The following is a 19,468-nucleotide window of genomic DNA, read 5'->3' on the forward strand; positions in this document are numbered from 1 at the left end:
TTGCTGAATATCACTCAACAACAACATCACCAACAGTGGGATGCTGGGGTCCAGCGAGGCCATCAGAATCAAAGTTATGCTTCCCGAGGTGCTAAATGTGTATAAAGAATAGATAATGGTGTGTCACCCAAATAACTGCCGGACAGTCCATGAGAGCCATGTGATTCTAGGGGGGCTTACAGAGTGAGTGTGCTGGAGGCACTTGAAGAAGTGGACATCTAGCAGTATTGTGGATCAGTGTTGGCAACTGCGTCAGAGCAGGCCAGATAGAACAGCAGAAAGATCAGCTTTGGTAGAGCGCTTGGACTTGGAGTGACTTCCTGTGAACAAATTTTAGGACAACTCAGGAAAAGAGGGAGGCAAGACTATGGAGCATGACTGGCTGTGGTTTGACTGCCAGTAGATTTGAACTCATCACTGACTGTGCAGAGATAACCTAGTCATGTATAAACACATTTTCTCTCTTTTAGGTTCTTCAGCTGGGATCAGATATCCTTCCTCAGTATAAACAAGAAGCGCCAAAGACGCCACCACACATTATTTTACATTATTGTGCTTTTAAAACTACTTGGGATTGGGTGATTTTAATTCTTACCTTCTACACCGCCATTATGGTTCCTTATAATGTTTCCTTCAAAACAAAACAGAACAACATAGCCTGGCTGGTACTGGATAGTGTGGTGGACGTTATTTTTCTGGTTGACATCGTTTTAAATTTTCACACAACTTTCGTGGGGCCTGGTGGAGAGGTCATTTCTGACCCTAAGCTCATAAGGATGAACTATCTGAAAACTTGGTTTGTGATCGATCTGCTGTCTTGTTTACCTTATGACATCATCAATGCCTTTGAAAATGTGGATGAGGTAAGTCTTTTGTTTTGGTTTTCTGAGTACTGTGGGTCATATGTTTTGAAAACATCAGGATAAATGGATTCCACAGATAATCCAAACCTCTTTTTAGCCACCATTTTCAACTTTCTTGAAACCCTTGCCAAAAGTTATTGCATTTGATCACCTTAAGTTAGTGTTCATCTATTTCTTTTCCTTGATATCTGGTTGAAAATACTAATTACTGGGAATTGGAGGTTGTGGATGGAAGAAGTGGAGGAGAAGAAAAGTGGTGGCATTTGAAGTCAATTATGGTTCACAAACTACATAATTGATTGAAAGAAGATACTAGGTTGGTGCAAAAGTGATTGTGGTTTTCACAATTACTTTTAATGGTAAAAACCACATTTACTTTTATAACAACCTAATAAGTAGATGTATTTTCTTTGAAAAGCTTCAGCATTTGAACACTCTGTTCATTCACAGATCTATTGACTGCTCCTCTCAAGATACTTATGGTAACAGTGGTAGAGTTAACATAAAGATAAAGAAAGTTTTATGAAAGAGCAATTCTTGAATTTTTGCCACTTTGGTTTCTTCGTCATAGCTTTTGCTTTACATTTTGTCTGAATATATTTGTGGGTATTGGATGACATATTAGTCCATTTTCATACTGCTATAAATATACAACCTGAGACTGGGTAATTTATAAACAGAAGATATTTGACTCACAGTTCCACATGGCTGGAGAGGCCTCAGGAAACTTATAATCCTGTTGGAAGGAAGCAAGGACCTTCTTCACATGGCAGCAGGAGAGAGAAAGGAGCACAGGGGAAACTGCCACTTTTAAAACCCCCAGATCTCGTGAGAACTCCCTCACTATCATGGGAACATCGTGGGGAAAACTGCCCCCATAATCTAATCACCTCCCACCAGGTCCCTCTCTTGACATGTGGGGATTACCATTCGAGATGAGATTTCGGTGGGGACACGGAACCAAACCATATCAGATGACTTCTGATGTCTGGTCTAATTTAAGGCTCTGCTTTTTCAGTGTTATCAGTGCACCTAGAAGTAATTAGAATATGTAAAAGCTTAAAAGACCACTTCATTCACAGCTTCTCAGCCTCTAACTTAATAGCAGATGATATTTAAGTTGTTACACCAAGCTAATAGGATATAACCAGTAATTTCAATTCATAATATATAGAAGAGTCAGTATAGAATATATCTATTATTAAAATGTCTTAATAATGGTAATATTACTAACTTAATTGTCCTAAGATGTTCCTATAGATTCTACTCTGTAGACTGCTCGATGGAAAATTCCTTATTCTGTTATTATTATTATTATACATTATAATATATTATTGTTTCTCTATGTGTGTTGGGAGATAGATTGAAACTTTTCTTCAGTGACTTTTTCCATAAAATATTTACATTCAATCAACTATAATAATACAAATATTATTTCCCGCAAATTTAATGTAGACATTGTATTTTCATACTGTATATGTAATTATTACTTTACAAATTATGGGAAAAAAGAAATCATAGTAATTCATTTTCCAAGTTTTGAGTCCACCTACATGAAGCTTTTAAAGATTTTTTTTTTTCAAATTTACCTTCTGAAGTGAGTTAAAGGAGTTAATTTTGAAAATACAAATCACATAATAGGGGACAATAAGCAGTATTTATGTTTTGCACACTACACAGATGATTACATTAATACATTGGTTATTTAGAACATAGGCCTAAAGATTTTAATAAAAGGAATCACTCATGTGGAATCTAGAAAAGTTCATCTCATATAGAGTAGAATGATGGTAACCAGGGGGTGGGGTGAATGGAGAGATGGTCAAAGAATACAAAACTTCAGTTAGGTGGAACTAAATTCAAGAAATCTGTTATACAACATGGCGACTATAGTTAACGATGTACTACATTCTGTAAAAATGCTAAGAAAGTGGATGTAAAGTGTTCTCACCACAAAAATGATAACTATGTGAAGAAACACATATGTTAACTAGCTAGATTTAGTCATTCCACAATGCATACATACTTAAAGACGTCATGTTCTACATAGTAAATACATGCACTTATTTCTGTCAATTAAAAATAATCAAAAGATTGGTTTGATTAGTATTGCAGTAAATACATTGTATAATAATAAATACATTTATAATTATATGTAATACTGCAAATTTATATTAAAAGATTCCCTCAATTTTGCTCATATTCAAGAAATGCAAAGTAAATCTGCACTAAGTACAATTTTCATTTATCATGCTGCAAAGCCCGAAACTGTTAGAACGCTAGGCTACTGAGTGTAGTAGCTAAGTAGGCACACCGCTCAAATCTCCTTTCATAAACACGTGTTGTGTGGAGTACAGTCAGCGGCACCCTCGGTCCAGCTCCTGGCTTTAGAAAGCCTGTTGTTAGCATCTCTTCTTAACTCAGCATTTAGTGATCTCACAGTGGTAGCTTGAAATTAGCCACAGTGGGAGTATTTACACCACAGAAAGTAGCAAAAGCTACAAATCAAGGCCTTTTAAAAAAAACTTTCTGTAGAGCTAGTTGTTAATCATTTTCCAACACAGCACTGAACACAGTTAACTGAAGGCTGCTGCCTTTTCTGATCTGCTGCAGCTCACATATTGGAGCTGGGCTCACACATTTCCCCAGGGCTGCTCCCTGTCAATGTCTGAGTATGGTGGGAATACTATAACTTGTCCATACGTGCAACTTCTGCTCTGGGACTGTCCATTTATTATGTAAAAGTTTAAGGTTTTTCTTCCTACCTGAGTCTTCCTTCCCTCTTTCACAGGTGTTAGACTTGCATTGTAGTCCAAAGGCTCTTCGTGTTCCCCTCCTCCCCATTTTGTCCTTCCCAGGCATTTACATCAGTAAAATTCTTGCGTAAATAACCCTGGCTTGGCATCTACTCCTTACAGGACCTCAATTGATCAAGTGGGATGTGGTACGTCCCTCTCATATACTGCTCAGGGGAGAACGAATTGGTAAAATCTCTATAAAGAACAGTTGGCAATGTCTCGTTTTAAAAAAGAGAAGACCCTAGAGCGCCACTTTCAAATTTTTCGGTGGATTCTTTTATTATTTGCTTCCATGTCACCAAACAATGTGACTACATATCTACCTCTTGGTTTGTCAATTTTAGGTTTTGTCTTTGACTTCTCACTATGAAAGGTGAGATTTTAGCTCCCCTTTCTACCTTCTCTTACTATTTACATGCACCATTTTCATCACCTCATTCTCACAATGTATCATCCTTTTGATTCAATAAATATTAAGGGTTGATATTTTTGTGATTAATTTGTTTCTTTTTGTGGAGACAGAGTCTTGCTCTGTCACCCAGGCCAGAGTGCAGTGGTATGGTCACTGCAACCTCTGCCTCCCAGGTTCAAACGATTCTCCTGACTCAACCTCCACAGCAGCTGGGACTAGAGGTGCACACCACCACACTTGGCTAATTTTTAAAAATTTTTTTAGTATTTCACCACGTTGGCCAGTCTGGTCTTGAATTCCTGACCTCAATTGATCCGCCGCCTCAGCCTCCCAAAATGTTGGGATTACAGGTGTGAGCCACTGGGCCCTGCCAAGTGTTTATATTATTATGACTGCAAATGTGCACTTTCTAGCTGATCCTTGCAGCATATTGTAATTACTTTTCCTTTTCTGCACTTGCCATTTTTCTGGGAGCTGATAACTGATTTTATGTTTTCTATGTTCTTATCACTAATTCAGCCACAAAGTTCTCTGACAATTATCTAAATCTCCCTTCATTACATTGATGCAAGAGATATTCTATCAATATCATTTTCTTAAACAAACCTCTCTTTACTCTGTCACCTAATTGATGGTTGAGCTAGCTATAATATTCTTGGCTAGAGATAATTTTCCTTCAGAATTTTGAAAGATACAATGCCATTGTACTCTATCTTCCGGTAATTCTGATAAGAAACTTGAAGTCATTAAGATTTCTGGTCCTTTACATGTGACCTATTTTCTCCTTCTGGAAGTTTCATATATCTTCTCTGTTCCAAGGTTCTGTAACTTTCTGATGCTATACCTTTGTGCAGATCTATTTTCATCAGTTTTGATGGGTGTCAACTAGGTGGTCCTTTTCAGTCTGGAAAAACATGGCTACTGTCTCAATATTTTTCCTATTATGATTTTCTCCAGCCCTCTGACCTTTTCTAAATTTTCTCTCTTTCTGGAACTCCTTTTATTCAGATATTGTACCTATGGGACCACTCCTGTAATTTCCTTTTTAAAAAAAAAAAAAAATCTCCTATTTTCCAATCCTTTATGTTTTTGCTATACTTTCTGGGAGATTTCTTCCACATTTTTCTAACGTTCTTTGTCCCTAATAGTGCTTTCCTTGCTTAAGGTCTGGTTTGCTCTATACTAGTATAGCTAAATTTGCTTTTGTGTAGTTGGTGTGTACTTGGTCTGTATATTTCTGGATATATATTTTATGAGTAGTGTATAGATTCTGAAAGTCTCTTTAACAGGCAAGTTTAATCTGTTTACATTGATTGTGATTAATTACGTTTTGATTTACTTAGTACATCTTATTTTCTATTTTTAAATGCCTTTTCTTATCTTTGTTTTTTGCTGTTTTCTTTTCCCTTTTGTTTTTCCAGGTTTTGGATTGATTGAGTTTTTCTTTAATCTCTTGGATTCCTCCTACTGGTTTGGAATTTTTTCTGTTAATCGATTACTTGTACATTTTTAACATCAGTGTTTGACTTAAATTCCAGAAGCTTCTAAGTATCTTTACCTTTCTTCATTCAATTCAAGCACTTCTGTTCCCCTTCATCTTTCAAATGATTATTGTCTTTTATTTTGGGCCTACATTATTTTTAGTTTTTTCCTTTTAATCTGTGATTGTTTTATTAATATTTAATTGTCAATTCTTATTTAGATTTATCCACGTTTATCAGCTTCTTCATTCATACTATTTTACGCATTCTTCGCCTTCTTTCTGGGTCAGTTCCTGTAAATTGGCTCCTTATTACCCCTAATTATAACATTCACCTTTTTGGAACATATTTCTTTCAGGAAGCCTGCCTGCATCATTCCCAAGCAGCTTTAATTAATATCTTCACCATATTTCATCTGTATAGGTATGCATCTTAATAGAGTTAAAAATATTTTTTCTTTTGTTGATTTGTGTGTGTTCATAAGCACTATATCAGCTGTTGGATGTTCTGGAGTCTTGTGCCTTGTCTAGGACATATTTGTTTTGAGACTTTGAGAGGGTTACTCTGGTTCTCAGTTTCCATGATGTAAAACAAGGGAAGGAGTGTATAGCTAAATTACTTATATCACAAGGTGGTTATACGGAATAAATGGGAAAAGGGATACTAATAAATTTTGCGTGTAGAATTCTGCTAGTCTGATGGGGTATGATTATTTCATTTGTATGTTTGTTTCCTCAGCTGGATTATAAATCCTGTGATGGTGAACAATGTGTCTTCTATCTCCTTGGTATTTCCTCATTGCTCTTAAGGTATACTGGTGACTTATTGACATGAAGCAGTAAAGTGTTAGCAAGGTTTTAGTAAATTGTACAATGACATAAAAATAAAATAGAACTTAAACCTGAAGAGGAAGTACATTAATGGTGTCTTGGGAATAAGAGAGAATATGAGTCTGAAAATTACGATATAATCCTTTTACATGATGCCAAGTGCAGAATGACATAAAAGACTTAATAACATTCTTTATTTTCGAGATTGTCAGTATGCTCTCTGAAGGTAGTTTGGTTTACTAGGAATTCATGAACTGAATATGTGATTCTTTAAGAAGATTGTGAGGCAGAAAAGATAGATTCCATTGAAGAAGGCATTCTGTTTGAAAAGAAGGAACATAAATGTTCTAAAAGCCATAAACAGAGGGTAAAAGAATGTTGTCACTAAGAATCTAAAGAATAGGATTGAGCTTCTTTGTAGTATGCATTGGAATACAGCTTTGGGAGGTTCAGGGAGCCTGAATTTGGAGAGATTAGAGGGAGTTGAGCCATAGAACATCATCAAAGATGGAGCAGCTGCAGATAACATGCAGTTCGGTAGCATAGGAGGATTTAGGAAACATGATACATGGGGAATTTTGATGATAATGAGTAGTCTTAGTAAGTGATAAACATAAAAACTAGGTCAAAAAATGAAATTGAGAAAAGATAACTCATGCATCGCTTTAGAAGAAAGAATGAATAGAACAATGACTGCTAAGTGGAAGTATGTAAATACTTTTAATTTTCAGAAAAGTTTATGGAAAATAATTTTCTAAATTATTGTTTTGTCATGAATTATACTTGTCAAGCTGCCACATGCATTATTTCACTTTATCCTATATAATTACATTAATAATTCTTATTTCTGATCTAGTCATTAAAACAAGAATAGGAAATCAGAGAGGCTAATTATGCTTCTAGACTTCAGTAACTTTTGTCAGCTTAGAATCCTCTTTGTCCCTTTTTCTTGCCATCTCAGACTTTCTGCAAAGAATAGCATATTAGAAATTGTTATTTAATACAGTTGGCTTGCCATTACCTTTTCATTAAAGTGTATAGATAATTTAAAATAATATTTGAGTAGTGTGACTAGGATGTACCTAATTTTTCTGTTTGTTTTCCTAGTTTTATTCTTATTAAATCCATATATACTGCCTCTCTAAGTCTGTTTTGTGCTGCCATAGCAAAATACCACAGGTTGAGTCATTTATGAAGAACAAGAACTTATTTCTCACAGTTTTGGAGACTAGGAAGTCCAAGGCACTGGCATCTGGTGTCTTGTGGGGGCCTTCCTACTGTCTCCTCACATGGTGGAAGGCAGAAGAGCAGACAAGACAAATGATGTGTCCTCATAGTGGCATTAATCCATGCATGAGGGCAGATCCCTCATGACCTGAATACATTCTATTTGACCTCATCTCCCAATATTATTGCATTGAAGATTAAGTTTTAACATATATATTTGAGGGGACAAACCAATCAAACCATAGCACTACCCAATCCTTCTTGGAATTGGTTGATTTTTCTTTTCACTGTAATCCCCAGCTGATGATAGCATGCCAACATTGAGTCCTGAGCAATCTGCTGTTAAATCTAACTTTGTAAAGAGTGTGAGCCTTTTTAAAAATAGACTTTATTTTTTTAAGACTGCTTTTAGGTTTGTAGCAAGATTGAGGAGGTACAAAGATTTCCCATGTAACCTTTGCTCCCAAACATGCATAGATTCTCCCACTATGAAAATTCCGCACCAGAGTGGTACATCTGTTACAGTTGATAAACCCAGATGAATACATCATTGTCACCCAAAGTTGATAGTTTCTAGTGGCTTTCACTCTTGATTTTGTACCTTTAATGGGTTTGGACAGAAGTATGATGACATGTGTCCTCCATTACAGCATCACACAGATTAGTTTTACTGTCTTAAAATTTTTTCCATGCTCTGCTTATTCTTTCCCCCTTCTCTGCTAACCCGTGGCAATCACTGATCCCTTGTGTCTCAATAGTTTTGGCTTCTCTAAGTGTCACATAGTTAGAATCAGATAGTTTGTAGCTTTTTCATATTGGTTTCTTTCTCTTAGTAATATGCATTTAAGGTTCCTCTGTGTTTTTTCAAGGCTTGATAGCTCTTTTTTTTTTTTTTTTTTTTCTGTGCTGAATAACATATCATTGTCTGGATGTATCACAGTTTATTTATTCATTCACCTACCTACTAAAGAACATCTTGGATGCTTCCAAGTTTTGTCAAAATTAGGAATAAAGCTGTTATAAACATTCATGCGCAGGTTTATATGTAGACATAAGTTTTAAACATATTTGGGTAAATACCAAGAAACATGATTGCTGAATCATATGGTAAGACTATGTTTAATTTTGTAAGAAACTTTCAAACTGTCTGTCTTCCAAAGTGGCAGCAACATTATGTATTCCCATCAGCGATGAATGAGAATTTCTGTTGTTCCTCATCCTTGCCGACATTTGGCGGTGTTAGTGTTTTGGAGTTTGACTATTCTAATAGGTGTGTAGTGGTATCTGTTTAAATGTATCTGTTTTGATGTTTTAAAATTTGCATTTGCCAAATGGCATATGTTGCTGAACATCTTTTTATATGCTTAATTCTCATAGGAATATCTTCTTTGGTAAGATGTGTGTTCAGATCTTTTGTCCATTGTTTATTTTTATTGTTGTTTTAAGAGTTCTTTTTATATTTTAGATGATCATACTTTATTAGATGTCTTTTGCGAATATTTTCTCTCAGTTTGTGGCTTGTCTTCTCATTCTTTTGACTGTGACTTTTGCAGAGCAGAAGTTTACATTTTAATTAAGTCCAGCTTATCAATTATCACTTTCATGGATTGTGCCTTTGGTGTTGTACCTGTAAAGTTATTGTCATACTCAAGGTCATCTAGATTTTCTCCTGTGTTATCTCTCATAAGTTTTATAGTTTTGCATTTTACATTTTATACGATTCATTCTGAGTTAAATTTCATGAAGGGTGTAGGGTCAGTGTGGATATCCAGTTGTTTCATCACTATTTTTTGAAAAGACTGTTTGTTTTGTTGCATTGCCTTTTTGCCTTCTTCTAATATCAGTTGATTATATTTATGTGGGTCTGTTCCTGGATTCTCTACTCTGATCAGTTAATCTGTTTGTCTATTTTTTCACCAATGCCATACTCTCTTTATTGCTATAGTTCTATAGTTAGTCTGAAAGTCATGTAGCATCAGTCTTCTGACTTTGTTCTTCAACTTCCATATTGTAGTGGCTATTTTGAATTTTTTGGCTGTCCATATAAGCTAGAATCAGTCTACTTGTATCAACAAAATAACCTGCTAGGTTCTTGACTGGGTTTTTGTTGTCTCTAGTTCATTTGGAGAAGAACTGACATCTTAACAATATTGAGTCTTACTATCCATGAACATGAAATATCTCTTCACTTATTTAGTTCTTCTTTGATGTATTTCATTGGTTTTGTAGTTTTCCTCATAGATCATGTACACATTTTATTAGATTTATATTTAAGTATTTTGAGGAGGGCTAAAGTAAATGGCATTATGATTTTTATTTCAAATTCCTCTTGTGCCTTGCTGGTATACAGAAAAGCAATTGCCTTTTGTATTAACCTTGTAACCTAGAACCTTACTATAATTACTTCTGAGTTTCATGGTTTTTGGTCAATTTATTCATATTTTCTACATAGATAATTATCTCATCTCATGAATAATCATCTGTGAACAATGACATTTTTATTTCTTCCTTCCCAGTAAGTGTACCTTTTCTTGTTTTATTGCATTAGCTAGAATTTCCATGATGATTTTGAAAAGAAGTGATGAGAGGGAACATCTTTGCCTTGTTCCTGATCTTAATAGGAAAGCTTCTAGTTTTTCACTCTTGAATATGATGTTAGTTATAGGTTTTTTTTTTTTGGTAGATGTTCTTTATCATGTTCAAGAATTTCCTCTTGTAGTTTGTTGAGAGTATTTTATCACGAATAGATGTTGGATTTGTTAAATGATTTATCTACATCCATTGATATGATCGTGCCATTTTCCTTTAGCTTGTTGATGTTATGGATTACATTAACTGACTTTCAAATGTTGCACCAGCTTTGCATACCTAGAACCAAATCCAGTTGGTCACAGTGTATACTTTTAAAAATACATAGTTAGATTAAAAAATTTTTTAATTGAATATTAACAAAACTAATATTTCATTGAGAATTTTTACATCTACATTCATGAGAGATATTGGTTTGCACTTTTCTTGTAATGTCTTTGTCTGGTTTTGGTATTGGGGTAATGCTGGTCTCATCAAATGAATAAGAAGTATTCTTTCTGCCTCTACCTTCTGGAAAACGTTGGAGGAAATTGGTATAATTTATTCCTTAAATGTTTGATAGATTTCACTTGTGAACCTATCTGGGCCTGATGCTTTGTGTTTTAGAAAGTTATTAATTATTGATGCAATTTCTTTAATAGATATAGTTCTATTGAGATTATTTTTTTCTTGTGTGGGTCTTAGCAGATGTGTCTCTCAAGGATTTGGTTTATTTCATTATCAAATTTATCAGATCTGTGGGCAGAGTTGTTCATGGTATTTCTTAATTATCCCTTTAGTATTCATGGAATTTGTAGTAGTGTCCCCTCTTTCATTTCTAATGTTAGTAATTTGTATCTTCTCTCTGTCTTGTTTCATTAGCCTGACTAGAGGCTTATTTGTTGTTTATTTTTTTTTTTTTGAGACGGAACCTCACTCTGTCACCCAAGCTGGAGTGCAGTGGCGCAGTCTCAGCTCACTGCAACCTCTGCCTCCTGGCCTCAAGTGATTCTCATGCTACAGGCGCATGCCACCATGCCTGGCTAATTTTTTGTAACTTGGTAGAGACAGGGTTTCACCACGTTGCCCAGGGTGGTCTCGAGTTCCTGAGATCAGGTGATCTGCCTGCCTTGGCCTCCCAAAGTGCTGGGATTCCAGGCATGAGCCACTGCGCCCAGCCAAAAAAAAAAAATTAATTTTATTTTAAGTTCTGGGATATACGTGCAGGACATGCTGGTCTGTTACAGAGGTAAACCTGTGTCATGGTGGTTCGCTGCACCGATCAATCCATCACCGAGGAATTAAGCCCCGCATGTATTAACTATTCTTCTTGATGCTCTCCCTCCCACTCCCTGGCATCCCCTCCCCACCATCAGGCCCAGGTGTATGTTGTTCTCTTCCCCGTGTCCATGTGCTCATTGTTCAGCTCTCACTTATGAGTAAGAACATGTGGTGTTTGGTTTTCTGATTTTTAAAATCCTTTCAAAGAATCAGCTTTTGGCTTTGTTGATTTTTAAAAATGTATGTCCTATTTTCAATTTCATTTATTTCTGCTTTAATTTTTTTTTTTTTTTTTTTTTTTTTTTTTTTTTTGAGACGGAGTCTCGCTCTGTCACCCAAGCTGGAGTGAAGTGGCACGATCTTGGCTCACTGCAAACTCTGTCTCCTGGGTTCACACCATTCTCCTGCCTCAGCCTCCCAAGTAGCTGGGACTACAGGCACCCGCCACCATGCCTGGCTAATTTTTTTGTATTTTTAGTAGAGACGGAGTTTCACCGTGTTAGCCAGGATGGTCTCGATCTCCTGACCTCATGATCCGCCTGCCTCGGCCTCCCAAAGTGCTGGGATTGTAGGCTTGAGCCACCGTGCCCAGCTATTTCTGCTTTAATTTTTATGATGGCTTTTCTTTGACTTACTTTGCATTTAATTTCCTCCTCTTTTTTTAGTTTGCAAAAGTGAAAGTTTAGATTATTGATTTTAGATTTTTCTTCTTTTCCGGTATATGCATTCAAAGCTATAAATTTCCCTCTAAGCACTGCTTTTGCGATATACTGTCCTACACGTTGTTAAATTGTATTTTCATTTTCATATAGTTCAAATTATTTTAAATTTCTTTTGAGATTTCTTCTTTGACTCGTGTTATTTAAAGTGTGTTATTTAATCTCCAAGTGTTTAGGTATTTTTGAGATATTGTTCTGTTATTGATTTCTAATTTAATTCCATTGTGACCTGAAAGCTGACATTGTATGATTTCTGTTCTTTTAATAAACATAGTGATTCTAATAATAATTTAAAATTCATTTATATTTATATTGAGTATTGGATTAGTAGCTGATCCATACTCGTCTTTCATCTATAGGCTCAGAGAAAGTGTGTTGGTGAGCCTATTTGGCATCCTTTAATTGTACTTCAAGAAAAGAATTCAAATGCAGCAAAGATCTTTAGAGAGCTAATGATTAGGTATTATGCTTCTTTCTAGAAGAATCTCCAAAGCAGAGACTCTGTCTCTGTAACTCATCTTGGATTTGTATACCTACCAAGATGCCTGACATCTAATTGCCACCCTACAAATATTTCTACTGAAGTGAATGAGGCATACCACATTTCCTAACTATACGTGCTTTTTGTTAATAATGGGAAAGATATGGCCAGAGGGAAACCTTTGTGGCTTAATCTTAGCTGTGCTCTAAACTCTTTCTCCTCACAGACTATAGGGCATATCCTTTGACAACTATGTTCACATTTCCTCTCATGAGTTCCTTTCCATGAGTACTCTTATACTGTCATGTAAATAATCCTCCAGTCAGATGACCTGCCCTACCAGCTTTCCATACATGTTTAAGGATTACCTTAGGGTTATGCCTCCAAGCTGTGATCTCCCACTGGGAGTACAAAGTATTGTGGACAAATAAATACTAATGAATACAAAGATGAACAAGACACAGCCTCTGAACAGATACCTACCTTCTACTTTGAGGGAAAACTTTCTCACAAACTATTCAAAGGTGTAAATAAAAGAGGGGTCAGGGTGAAGGAAGAGATAGGGAAAATATTTGGAGAAAGGGTAAGAGTCAGCCTCAAGTTCCAAACTGGAACATGATGGCTATCGTGTAAGCTTTTAAATTCTATTCCTGGTGGGCATTGGTAGAGAATGTTATCAAGGCTGGGTAATACACAGCTTTAAAGATAGACATTCTTAGATTTGAGAAGTTTGGTGATGTTGCAGGAACATTCTTTTGCATGAATTTCCACTGAGACAAAGCAGTCTGTTTAACTGAGGGAATTAGCTTTGAGAGGATAGGAAATAACAAGCAATGAGGATAGCATTGAGCTTCCTTTGTTTGATTTTCTTGTTTACATAAAAGATTTTTTATCTGTACTGATCTTCATTCATGATAAATTGTTCCTATTGTTAAGCATCAGGGGATGATTCTAACATAGAGGCAAAGAAGGTTGAAATATATTGGAATTTGTATGTTACAGCTAACTCTTAAACAGTTTTTACGATAAGTAATTATGAATACTTGCATAGAGGTTGCTGTTCATTGTCTTTCTGTGTGATAATTATCCCCACGCTTGAGAAATCGTAGTTTTGTTATTCTGCTTTTGGGGAAGTTCCAGTGGAGTTCATCCCTACTTCATTTAGCCTTTTTAATACTTTGTTTTATTCCCTGATGTCACTGCTTTCACACAACACACACTAACTTATAAACAATGTGTTTGTCTTTGTATTGAATTTCTTAATCTTTAAGAAGTGTTGTTTATATTTAGGTAAAGGGTTAACAAAATTATTTCTCCTTCTGCTTGAGAATTTGACTTTTGGCTAGCAGTCTTCCTTTGTTTCCCTGGGAACTGATGAAGGGAACATGTCATTTATGTTTCTAGGCAATATTACTTACGTTTTAAAAAATGGCTGGGCATGGTGGCTAATGCCTGTAATTGCAGCCCTTAGGGAGGCAGAGGAAGGAGGATTGCTTGAGCCCAGGAGTTTGAGGACAACCTGGGCAACATACCAGGACCCCATCTCCACAGAAAGAAAAAAATATTCCCTCATCAGTAAATTGCATCTAGGCTGTGAGGAACTTTTAATAAACTATAAATAACTTCATAAGGACACCATGGCTTATAGGTTCCTTGAATGATGGAGCTTTCAGGGTTCCAACAGATATGAGTGTATCTCTTGTGGGACTCTGAAACCTATGCCTGTGGCATTGTTATTAGAAGTATTAGATTAGGTAGAGCATGAGGCTGTCAAAAGCTACATCCGCAAACATTACCAACACAACCTGTTAAAAAGACAAAGCTGAGTTGAATTTATTGCTTACCACAGTAGAAGGGAACACTGCCATGCAAAGCTCTGGTAGTGTACTCAGAGCAGGAAAGACAAGGACAGAATGGATTAAGAATCGAACGTTTGATTTAAGGTGGGCTTTTAAAAACGGGGAGGGGCTAGGGGAGTGTGCTTTATCAGAATTGGGTAAAGTTCAAGAATATGATACAATAGCACAGGATTGGAGGAAACAGCAAGGCAAGGATTTTGAAGGAAATAATTCAAAGAATCTCAGGCCATTAACTGTCTGCAGATACTTTTCACTAAAGAGTTAATAGGTCTTTGCAAAGTTCCTGTAATAAAAATATCAAACCATTTTTCTGAGCAGGAGAGTTGTGGAGAAAGAAAGTCATGCTAAGGGAGACAGAGGGATAGTCCAAAGTCACGTTAATGTAGACGGTAAGATAGAGTTTTAGTTTTCAGTGTCCAGGATGAGTGAGAGTAGTGGTGATGGTGAGATTAGACTATTTCTCAAGGCTTTTAAGTCAGGATGTCTCCAGTACCTGCTGACTGAGTCTTATTTTCTCATTTTTAAGTTGTCTTCTTGGGGAGATGGGGGACAGGGAGCATAGCTCTTTGGACTGCTACACAAACTGCTATGAGGTCTATGTCTATGGGAGAAGATGTTAATACTGTCCTTTTGATGAGCAGGGATTTCTATTCTGTACCCTTCTGAGTCTACTGATAAACAAGCATGATCTACAATAGTCGTGTTTGAATGTTTAGTTGATCAGTATTGCAGATACAAATACAGAGTTTATGATCAAATGCCTGGTGTGCACTTTCCCAGAAGATGCTAGTTTCCATTGTGATTTGTTTGTTTTTGGGTAATTGTGTCAGGAAAAATCAGCCGTCTTCAGTTATATTCATGGTTATACACAGGATTACACTGAGTTGTGAATGGCCTTACTCAAAAACTTTTACAGATGTTGCAGTTGTCTTGGTGACAGTGAATTAAGAGGTCTAGATCATGGAAAGCAGTGCAAAAATTATTTTACCATAAATTACAGATTTTTAGATTTGCTCAATTTTATATTCAATATGATGCTACTGGAATTTTAGAATCACTTCTTCTTGTCTTCAGTATTGAAATCTAACAAGTTTAAAAAAAGAACATCTATTTAATGACATCTTACCTATGTTGGCAAAGAAAGTAATTATTTTTAGGAAATATACAGTCTCCATGTACAGAAGCCTGCCAGTACATATGATAAACATATCACTAGGACTCATCACTAGCTCAATTGTTAAATTTTTGCTCTTTAGTGTTATGAATGACTGTGTATTTGGTTTGAATTCTGAGATGTGGTGGTACATTGAGAAATATACAGGGATGGCTGTCTTAGTCCATTTTGTGTAGCTATAACAGTATGCCCGAGGCTGGGTAATTTATAAAGAAAAGAAGTCTATTTCGCTCACAGCTCTGCAGGTTAGGAAGTTCAAGAGCATGGCCCTGGATTCTGATGAGGATTTTCATGCTGCATCATAACCTTGTGGAGAAAGTCAAAGGACAAGCAGGCATATGAGGAGAGACAAAACCCAAACAGTGCCCTGGCTCTAGAAAAATCTACTGTTGCAGGAAGTTATCCATTCCTTTAAGAATGAATCCAGTCTTGCCAGAGTGAGAACTCACCCACTACCATGAGAATGGTACCAAGACATTCATAAGAGATTCAATCCCATGACTCAAACACCTCCCACTAGGCCCCATGTTCCAACACTACCACATTGGGGATCAAATCCAACAAACCACATGCAAGCTACAGCAATGACGTAAGAAGGATTTATTCTTCTCTGATGTCATCCTTTAAATGAAAAAACAAATCCCTTACTTGATTTCATTCATCTATTCACCTCAGTATATATATAGTTATATATATATTGTTTTATATATATATATATTTACCTCTTTCTCTCTGTCTCTCATATGTGTATATATCTCATATGTGTTTATATATGTGTATATATCTCATGTGTATATATGTGTATAGCACATATCTATATCTAGCAGTATATATATATACACACATGTGTCAGGAATTCCTTTATAATAAAGGAGTATGGCTACTCCTTTATTATAAGTATTGGGGAATCTAGCAGTGAACAAGCACACAAATCCTCCCCTATCTTCATAAAACTTAAAGAGAAATTGTACCAGACGTTTGTTAAAAACAAAGACTGTATTCAAGACCGTTGCAATAGTAGAGAGAGATTTTTGCACTAGGGGAGAGGGATTGAACTCAACTTTGTTGAAACAAGTGGTGGAAATGTTGGTCAATATGATTAGGCCATCTAATCATTTGATAATTGGTGCTTATCAAAGTTTGACATCTACCCTCCTACAGATATTAGAAAACAGAGGCACTATCTTTCTTGATGATTACATTCCAAAGGAATAGCCCACAAGTCTTTGAGAAAGACATTCCTGGGTTATAAAATTGGCAAGAGGCTGAAAGAAGATTTTCCTCTGAAAGAGGCAGAGAATTTACAATAGAAAGTTTTCTAAAGTAAATGTTCTAAGAAAAGGGAAGTCAGGGTCCTAGACTTAGGAAGAAGCCAAATTAAGGTCGTCTTGGTCAGAGTGAATATTCTGGTGGGGGAAAAACAGACAGTAAGTATACATGGACAATTTAAATTATGTGTGTGTGTGTGTGTGTGTGTGTGTGTGTGTGTGTATAATTTCAGTTAGTGATGTGCTCTACAAATAAAAGTAATACAGGAGCAACAGGATATAGATAATGACCGGGGTGATGAGGAGGTGAACCATGTGGGAAAGCGTGTAATGGGCTAAATGTAGCTGTTAGGTTAGGATTTGCTTTTAGTTGCAAAGAAAAGAGACTCAAGTGACCTCAAGTAATGGAAGATTTAGTATAAGGATGAATATTTTTCAGCACATAGCACAAATAACAGTGGTACCTTAGGACCTAATGTATGACTCTAGCCCGAGGTGGCTCTGGAGAACCTGGCCCAAGGCACAGCCAATTTCTAATATTAGGGAAGTGAGCCTGAAAAAAGGAAGGAGCTGAATCAAGTATAGGGAAGTGAGGAAAAAGAAAATGGAGCTACTCTTTGAATTCCTTCTTCATATGTCTCACAGTCTTTCTTTGACATTGTTTTCTCCAGTATCATTTTCTTATAGCCTTAACAGTCCGTATTATCACATATTATCATTAAAATTGTTGGAAAAAGGGATATTTTAGAAAATTATTTTGGAGGACATGACTGTTTACTCTTCTAGCTATTTTCTTAGGGTTTGTAGATCTTTACTTGAGTTTTCCACCGCTAATGTGACTCACTCACTCTGTCAAGAAATTCTTGACTGAATTTCTTACCATGCTTGTTAATTTCATCTCAACTTGACTGGACCTTGGAGTGTTCAGATTACACTTTATTACTGGGTATTTCTGTTTCTTGCTGAGATTAGCGCTTGGATCAGTACATTCAGTAAAGCAGATTGTTCTCCCCAATGTGGATGGGCATTATCCAATCTGTTGAGTACCTGAATAGAACAAGAGATGGAAGAAGGAGGAATTCTCTCCTTTTTTCTGCTTTACTACTTGATCTGGGACATCTCATCTCATCTTGTCTTGCCCTTGGGCTGGAATTTACACCATTGGCCTGGTTCTCAGGTCTTTGGACTTGAATTGCAATATCGGCTTTCTTGGGTCTCCAGGTTGCAGATGGCAGACTGTGGAACTTCTCTGCCTTCATAATCATTTGAGCCCATTCCTCACAATACTGCTCTCTCTCTTCCTAAATATCATTATCTATATACAGTTATTCCCTTTTATCCATGGGTATACATTCCAAGACCCCCAGTGGAGGCCTGAACCACAGATGATACTGAACCCTATATATACTATGCTTTCTCATATACAGGCGTACCTATGATAAGTTTAATTTATAAATTAGGCACAGTAAGAAATTAACAATAATAACAAAATAGAAGAATTATTACAATGTACTATAATAAAAGTTATGTGAATGTGCTTGCTGTCTTCCAAAACATCTGTTTGTTACTATACTCACCCCTTTTCTTATGATGATATGAGATGAAAAAATGCCTACATGATTAGATGTGTAGGGTGAATGATGTAGGCATTGTGACATAGCTTTAGGCTACTATTGACCTTCTGATAATGTATCAGAAGAGGATTAAATTCTTCAGGTGATCCTGGATCATTAAGCCATGAACATTAATGGTTGGATGTCAGGAGCAGAAGCAGATAATGTCAATATTGGGGATCCTTGATAGTTGAAGGTTATTTTTTACTAAAACCTTTGGGAAGAACACTGTAGTTGGAAATTATTGTCTCTTTTAAACTCATAAAAATGTTGCTATTGAAATTGTATTCCATCCGGGCATGGTGGCTCACGCCTGTAATCCCAGCACTTTGGGAGGCTGAGGTGGCTGGATTGCCTGAGCTCAGGAGTTCGAGACCATCCTGGGCAACATGGTGAAACCCTGTCTCTACTAAAAATACAAAAATTAGCCTGGCGCGGTGGCTCATGCCTGTAATCCCAGCACTTCAGGAGGCCGAGGCTGGCGGATCACCTGAGGTCGTGAGTTCAAGACCAGCCTGACCAACATGGAGAAACCCTGTCCCTACTAAAAATACAAAATTAGCCGGGGTGGTGGCGCATTCCTGTAATCCCAGCTACTCGGGAGGCTGAGGCAGGAGAATCACTTGAACCTGGGAGACAGTGGTTGCAGTGAGCCAAGATTGCGCCATTGCACTCCAGCCTGAGCAACAAAAGCAAAACTCCATCACAAAAAAAAAAAAGAAAAAAAAGAAAAAAAAAAAGAAATTGTATTCCTTCGTTGATCATATAGGAGATTTTAGTGCTTTGTTCCATCTGTGGATCATATTCCATAATTCTGTCCATTATTGTTTGTAGAATCTGAAACACTTCAGCAACTTTCCACATTGGAAAGTGGATACTTTCCAGCAAGTATCC

The 19,468-nt window shown here is 36.5% G+C and overlaps 1 protein-coding gene across 1 annotated transcript in view; it reads left to right on the forward strand.

Annotated features, from left to right (window-relative positions):
- Positions 1–19,468, forward strand: part of KCNH5 (potassium voltage-gated channel subfamily H member 5) — a 344,305-nt gene that overhangs the window by 63,433 nt on the left and 261,404 nt on the right. The window contains exon 6 of the mRNA XM_050795870.1: positions 471–863. Coding sequence (XP_050651827.1) covers positions 471–863 — 393 coding nt within the window. The remainder of the gene's footprint in view (positions 1–470; positions 864–19,468) is intronic.

The sequence above is a fragment of the Macaca thibetana genome, chromosome 7, assembly GCF_024542745.1.
Source record: "Macaca thibetana thibetana isolate TM-01 chromosome 7, ASM2454274v1, whole genome shotgun sequence".
Lineage (NCBI taxonomy): Eukaryota > Metazoa > Chordata > Mammalia > Primates > Cercopithecidae > Macaca > Macaca thibetana.